The sequence below is a fragment of the Topomyia yanbarensis genome, chromosome 1 (assembly GCF_030247195.1).
Source record: "Topomyia yanbarensis strain Yona2022 chromosome 1, ASM3024719v1, whole genome shotgun sequence".
NCBI classification, from domain to species: Eukaryota; Metazoa; Arthropoda; class Insecta; order Diptera; family Culicidae; genus Topomyia; species Topomyia yanbarensis.
In genome coordinates this window covers 209,214,244-209,221,681 of record NC_080670.1, presented here as the reverse complement: position 1 = coordinate 209,221,681, position 7,438 = coordinate 209,214,244, and the positions used below count along the sequence as shown (strand labels likewise).

Sequence of the window (7,438 nt, the reverse complement as noted above, 5' to 3'; positions counted from 1 at the left end):
TAGTATGTAGCAAATAAAGGCGTTGTTTAAGTTACGCATGGTGTGTTCCGGATTTTAAACCAAAAAACATTTACTGGTGGTTCCACGGTTGGTTGTTCCCCTGGAATAGGAACGAAATTTGGTTGTGCTGTGGCTGGGTTGCTGCAGTGCCCCTCGATGTTGGGAATTGGAATTCCTTCCAACGCTACCATTGCTCAGGACTATCGACGGATTGAAGGTAATTGGCCATCTCCCCAACATTCTGGTCCTTCGAACCGGATCGGAACCGCCTTGGAAAGGACGCTATCGACACTGGGTCGACGCTGGTACCACACCGACGCTAGGAATCGCCATTGCTGAAGCCGCAGGAATTCAATAGCGGGCGCCATCGTGCCAACGAACAATTGGCCTATTCAACAACTCGCTTGGCGCCTGGAATTGGCATCGCTTCGGACGGACCGCCATTGCTGCTGCTAGTTTACACGTGGCTTGGACCCAGCGGATTGGATTTTTGTCCAGGTTAGTGAATTCTTGCATGCTATATGTCCAGCCGAACTTGGCAAATTCAACAAGCTAACACATGGTTTTCTATGCCCTTGTTAATCCGAACCCATTCATTGGAGCTGTTGTGTGACTCAACTGGAATCATCTGCTGGAAAACACGGTTGATTGCCGTGGTTCGGCAATTTGGCCTACGATTTCTACACGGCGCGGTTATCCTCGAGTATGAAATTATCGCAACACCGCTGACGGTGAGGAAAGCCGCCCTTTGTAAGGATCAACTAAGCCAATCGACTACGCTAGGAGCAACTCAAGGACACCCGTGGTACGAAGAGGAGGCGCCGCGATTTTTTTGCTCAGTCTTCGAACTGGTGATTTTGCAGCATTTTTGGAATATTTCACCGTTTTTTTTGCATTTGGTTGGAACTAATCAAACAATTGGTGCCGTTATTGGTTTGTGTGGTGAGTTGCACGGTATATGCCCGGCCGAAGCCGGAGGTTTTCGATTACTACACCACGTTCTTTCCTCTTCGCTCCACTTGTTTGCTGATTTGCGAGTTTTAATATCCTTGGAGGATTTGGTGTGACGTCACGACGTTGTGAAGACTGATTTATCTGACTGATGGAACTGGAGCGTCGCTATTTGTTCTGTCGGGTCAGTAGCTTCATGCAGTATATGCCTAGCGAAGCTAGGATTCTTCACAGATAACTACACCACGCCTCTCTCTCTTTCTGTTTACTGTGAAGTGCATGATGCCTGCGGCAAGTTCGTCTTCAAACAAAAAACCACCGTCAATGCGGGCGTTGACGGCAAGGTTGAAGGAAATACAACTATCCTTCAGCGATATTTGGCGGTTTGTACAATCCTTCAAGGAGTCTAACACGGTTACTGATATCGAAGTACGCCTTGGTAAGTTGGAAGAATTGTGGGAAAGCTTCAGTGATACCTTTGTTGAAATCCTATCCCACGATGACTACAACGTTGAAGGGTCGGCGTACGAGAAGGAGCGAATGGAATTCAGTGACAACTATTACGAGGTCAAGACCTTCTTAATGGACAAGGTCAAGGAGCTTCAGGAACCCCAGGTTTTGGAGCAGTCTCTTCGAGCAGGTGATGGTTTGCCGCATGGGACCTCAGACCACGTCCGCCTTCCCCAAATTAAACTTCAAACATTCAATGGTGACGTGGACGAATGGTTGAGCTTCCGGGACTTGTTCACTTCGCTCATACACTGGAAGGTGGACCTACCAGAGGTGGAGAAGTTCCACTATTTGAAGGGGTGTCTTCAAGGGGAGCCTAAAAGCTTGATCGACCCACTCCAAATCACCAAAGCCAATTATCAGGTGGCATGGGAAATGCTGTTGAGGCGATACAACAACAGCAAGCAATTGAAGAAGCGGCAGGTGCAGTCGCTCTTTAATCTACCTACACTCTCCAAGGAATCAGTCACAGATCTCCACGTTCTCGTTGAAGGCTTCGAAAGAATCGTGCAGACTCTCGATCAGGTGATTCAACCGGCGGATTATAAGGACTTGCTGTTGGTCAACATTCTCACTGCTAGACTGGATCCGGTCACTCGACGGGGGTGGGAAGAGGTCTCCGCTTCAAAGGAGAATGATACGCTGGTAGATTTGTCGGATTTTCTGCGGCGTAGAATCCAGGTTTTGGATTGCTTACCGTCAAGAGCGGTTGACACTAGGGCTGTTCAACAGGCAGCGCAACAACTGAAGCCGAAACAGCAACCAGTGAGGACCAGCTATAGTTCGACCCAAGCGTCTGGGGGGCGCTGTGTATCCTGTTCAGCGGATCACCTACTGTACCAGTGTAGCGCTTTTCAAAAGATGGCCGTAACGGACAGAGATGCACTGTTGAAGGTTCATGCACTCTGTCGGAATTGCTTCAGGGCAGGACACCAGGCAAGGGATTGCCAATCTAAATTCTCTTGTCGAAATTGTAAGGGTCGTCACCACACACTGGTCTGCTTTAAGTCGGAGAGAAATAAGGATTCTAAGGTTGCAGCAGCTGCTGCGAGCAGTAAACCACCAATTTCCAAGGAACCAACTACCTCTACTTCAACCCAAGTGGCTAATGTGGCTGCAACTGATGTCCTGGTGTCTGGTTCGACTCACCAGTATTCTTCTAAGGTGTTACTGGCTACAGCAGTTGTTTTGATTGAGGACGAGGAAGGTAATCGACTTCCCGCTCGCGCCCTTCTGGATTCGGGCTCGGAAAGCAACTTCATTACGGAGCGGTTAAGTCAGCGGTTAAAGATATTTCGTGATCGTGTGGATATATCAGTCCTCGGAATTGGACAAACTGGAACCAAGGTTAAGCACAGGTTACGTGCGGTGATCCGGTCACGTATATCTTCATTTTCTCGAGAGTTGGGTTTATTAGTTCTACCCAAGGCTACGGTCAACCTTCCAACCTCTACTCTCAACACGGATAGATGGATAATACCGGATGGGATTCAACTTGCAGATCCTGCATTTTTCGAGTCTAGCGCAGTGGACCTCGTGCTCGGCATCGAATCCTTCTTCGACTTTTTTGAAACCGGTCGAAGAATTTCCATTGGGGAAGGCCTACCGACTCTCAACGAGTCCGTGTTCGGATGGGTTATATGCGGCGGCGTTTCGGTTTCAACCCAAGCCCTACACATTAATTGCAACGTATCTACATTGGATGGGCTTGACGAGTTGATGTCTCGCTTTTGGTCTTGTGAGGAGGTAGAGTCTGGTAAGGCTCACTCACTGGAGGAGAAACGCTGCGAGGAGCTTTTTCTACGTACGGTTCAAAGAAATCCAGACGGTCGGTACACCGTCGCTTTACCCAAGAATGAAGACGTACTTCCACGGTTGGGCGAGTCAAGGGACATCGCAATCCGACGGCTTCAGGGAACAGAACGTAGGCTGGCAAGAGACTCATCACTACGGGATCAGTACGCTGCCTTCATGGAGGAATACCTAGCGCTGGGGCACATGAGTAAGGTCGACAATGTTTCTGCAGGATCAGTCAAACGGTGTTATCTACCGCACCACCCGGTGGTCAAGGAATCGAGCACTACCACCAAGGTTCGCGTGGTCTTCGATGCTTCCTGTAAGACCTCTTCGGGAGTATCGCTCAACGATGTGTTGCTGGTTGGGCCAGTGATACAGGAGGATCTACGATCAATAATCTTACGAAGTCGGACCAAACAGATCATGCTCGTGTCCGACGTGGAGAAAATGTTCCGGCAGATCAACGTAAGCCCACAAGATCGACCACTTCAGTGTATTCTTTGGCGTGCCACGCCAACAGACAAGATTGACACTTACGAGCTGAATACAGTTACGTATGGTACCAAACCAGCACCATTTTTGGCTACCAGGACGATTCAACAGCTGGCTGTAGATGAGGAGAACCACTTTCCACTTGCTGCAAGGGCGCTCACCGAAGACACGTACATGGATGATGTGATCACTGGCGCAGACGAGGTCGATACAGCACTGAAGCTACGAAAGCAGTTGGAAACGATGATGTCAAGGGGAAGATTTCGATTACGAAAGTGGGCATCGAACTGCCCTTCAGTGCTAGAAGGTATTTCCGAGGAGGAGCTAGCAATACGGACTTCGGATGGTATCGATTTGGACCCAGACCCGACAGTTAAAACCTTAGGATTGGCATGGATGCCAATTACGGATACGTTAAAGTTCCAATTCACGATTCCCATCCTGGACACTGCAACACCGCTAACTAAACGCTATGTGTTGTCTGTGATTGCCACTCTATTTGACCCTTTGGGGCTTTTGGGAGCTGCTATTACATCGGCGAAGATTTTTATGCAGCTATTGTGGACGTTACGAGACGATACCAATAACAGATTAGGTTGGGACCAGCCACTACCTCCAACGGTGGGTGAGTCCTGGAAAAGATACCACGAACAACTTCCGCTTTTCAACCAACTCCGAATTGATCGTTGCGTGATCATACCGGAAGCCTTGAAGATCGAGATTCACTGCTTCTCGGATGCCTCAGAGAAAGCTTACGGTGCATGTCTGTACTTGAAGAGTCAGAATGCAAAAGGGGGGTTTAGAGTCCGACTGCTATCCTCCAAATCAAAGGTGGCTCCTCTGAAGTGCCAAACTATACCTAGACTGGAGCTCTGCGGTGCTCTTTTAGCAGCCCAGCTATATGAGAAAGTCAAGCAATCGATTAGGATACCTACAAAAACCTTCTTCTGGACTGATTCGACATGTGTCTTACGGTGGCTTCAAGCGACTCCAACCACATGGACTACATTTGTCGCTAATCGAACGGCGAAAATTCAAACAATTACGGAGGGCTGTCAATGGGGACACGTCCCAGGAGTTCAAAACCCAGCAGATCTGATATCTAGAGGAATCAGTCCGGAAGATATTCTTAAGAACACCTACTGGTGGCAAGGTCCATGCTGGTTGGAGAAGGAGCAGCATGAATGGCCAAAAAATGTCGTGGATCAACCGATAGACGAGGGAGAGGAAGAGAAGCGACGCACGGTGGTTGCTGGAACTGTTTCGGTTCACGAGAAGTTCAACCAAGAATATCTAGGAAAATTTTCATCGTATAGTGATCTCATTCGCCGTACTGCATACTGGTTGCGATTGATGAATCTTCTACGAGTACCAGCAAGGGATCGAAATTGCGCAGAATTTCTTACCACGGACGAATTGAGACAGGCGGAGAACACACTGATCCGTCGAGTGCAGAAAGAGGTCTTTGCAGATGAGTGGAAGGCTCTATCCAAGGGTACTGCAGTTTCACGGGGATCCCCGATACGTTGGTACAATCCATTTATTTCGAATGATGAGCTAATCAGACTAGGAGGTCGATTGCGGCACTCTCTCGAATCCGAGAACACCAAGCATCCAATCGCTTTACCCGCACAACATCAGTTTACTCGATTGATTTTACGATACTACCACGAGCGACTACTCCACGCTGGCCCGCAGTTGTTATTGGGAGTAGTCAGACTCAAGTTTTGGCCATTGGGAGGTAGAAGTGTTGCAAGACACATCGTGCATAAATGCCAACGATGCTTTCGTTCAAAACCAACACTAGTTCAACAATTTATGGGAGACCTACCAGCCTCACGAGTTACGGTGTCCCGCCCGTTTTCCCGTTCCGGAGTTGACTATTTTGGCCCTGTCTACATAAGACCTGTGCCGCGACGAGCAGCAGTTAAGGCATACGTAGCCATTTTTATTTGCCTTTGCACCAAGGCTGTTCATTTGGAGCTCGTTACAGACCTTTCTACCAACCGGTTTCTTCAAGCACTGCGACGATTTGTATCCAGGAGAGGACGATGCACGGACATGTATTCCGACAACGGAACCAACTTTGTCGGTGCGCGAAACCAATTGCAAGAGTTCCTCAAGATGCTAAAGAATCGCGATCACCATGATGCAGTGTCTAAGGAATGTGCGAAAGAAGGAATTCAATGGCACTTTAATCCGCCAAGCGCACCCCATTTCGGGGGCCTCTGGGAAGCTGCAGTTCGTTCGGCCAAGCATCACCTGCTAAGGGTAGTAGGTGAAACACCTGTGTCTCCAGAGGATTTCGTTACATTGCTGGCTCAGGTGGAAGGATGTCTGAATTCCCGACCTTTAACACCAATGTCTGATGATCCCAACGATCTAGAACCACTGACGCCAGCGCATTTTCTCATCGGTTCGTCTATCCATGCTATACCAGAACCAGATCTAGCTACGGTACCAGTTAATCGACTCAACCACTGGCAACTCATCCAATGCAAGCTACAAGCCTTTTGGACTAGATGGCGTAGGGAATACCTCAGTCAGTTGCAAGCGAGGACGAAGCGATGGAAACCAGCAAGTTCCATTGAGGTGGGAAGGCTAGTAGTCATCAGGGAAGACAACCAACCTCCCATGAAATGGAAGATGGGAAGAATTTGCGAGGTTCATCCAGGTGCAGATGGAGTGGTGAGAGTAGTCACCCTAAGGACAGCCACAGGACTGCTTTCTCGACCGGTGGAAAAGATTTGCATCCTACCACTCTCGGATGAAGACACTGGACCCGATGCACCAAAAACGTCCAACTGAAACCCACCCTTCCACTATCCCATCCCATCGAAGAGGATCCGTTTTTTTCTTATCTTTTTCAGAAATTTGATGAATTTCTGGGTGGGTGAGGATGTTTGGGAGTACGATCAGCCACCCTACACTACAACCCTGCACTATATCACACCAGCACGAACGACAGCGAGTAAAACCACATATGGGGATATGTGTGGTGATTGCCATCGCAGGTAGCAGCGCGAGATGTACCAGAGACGATTTCGACGATCACCACCAGCAACACATCGACAGAAACCAACAACCGTGCGTGTGATAAGGACGGCCGATTATCCCGAAGATACCACTGATAAGAGCGGGGAGAGTTGATAACAATCTCCCGCTCCCACACCCGACGGAAAACATCGCATCACTGCTGCCGAAGGTCTGATGATGATCTAAATTCGGAGCACCGATCAGTACCCATCGAAATCAATCTGCAATCAGTTCACCGGGAAGCATGCGCGGTGGATCCGCATGAAGTTTTAATTTGTTCTGTAATATGTTCTGTTAGTTTAAGTGTAAAATAAATCTAGTAGCATGTGTATCTAGTATGTAGCAAATAAAGGCGTTGTTTAAGTTACGCATGGTGTGTTCCGGATTTTAAACCAAAAAACATTTACTGGTGGTTCCACGGTTGGTTGTTCCCCTGGAATAGGAACGAAATTTGGTTGTGCTGTGGCTGGGTTGCTGCAGTGCCCCTCGATGTTGGGAATTGGAATTCCTTCCAACGCTACCATTGCTCAGGACTATCGACGGATTGAAGGTAATTGGCCATCTCCCCAACAACAGGTAAGAAGAAATTTTATTCCCGTTCCTTGAAGTAAATCACTACGGTCCACTTCTATTAGCAACTATTTAAAAAACT

General features: G+C 48.4%; 1 protein-coding gene across 1 annotated transcript; it reads left to right on the top strand.

Annotated features, from left to right (window-relative positions):
• The first annotated feature begins 1,233 nt into the window (after nt 1-1,233).
• Nucleotides 1,234-6,558, top strand: LOC131676201 (uncharacterized). The gene has a single exon (XM_058955322.1). It carries the CDS (start codon nt 1,234-1,236, stop codon nt 6,556-6,558), a length of 5,325 nt encoding a protein of 1,774 aa, XP_058811305.1.
• Nucleotides 6,559-7,438: the final 880 nt, after the last annotated feature.

Coding starts and splice junctions, on each gene's coding strand:
- LOC131676201 (XM_058955322.1), top strand. CDS start 1,234: ATGCCTGCGGCAAGTTCGTCTTCAAACAAAAAACCACCGTCAATGCGG.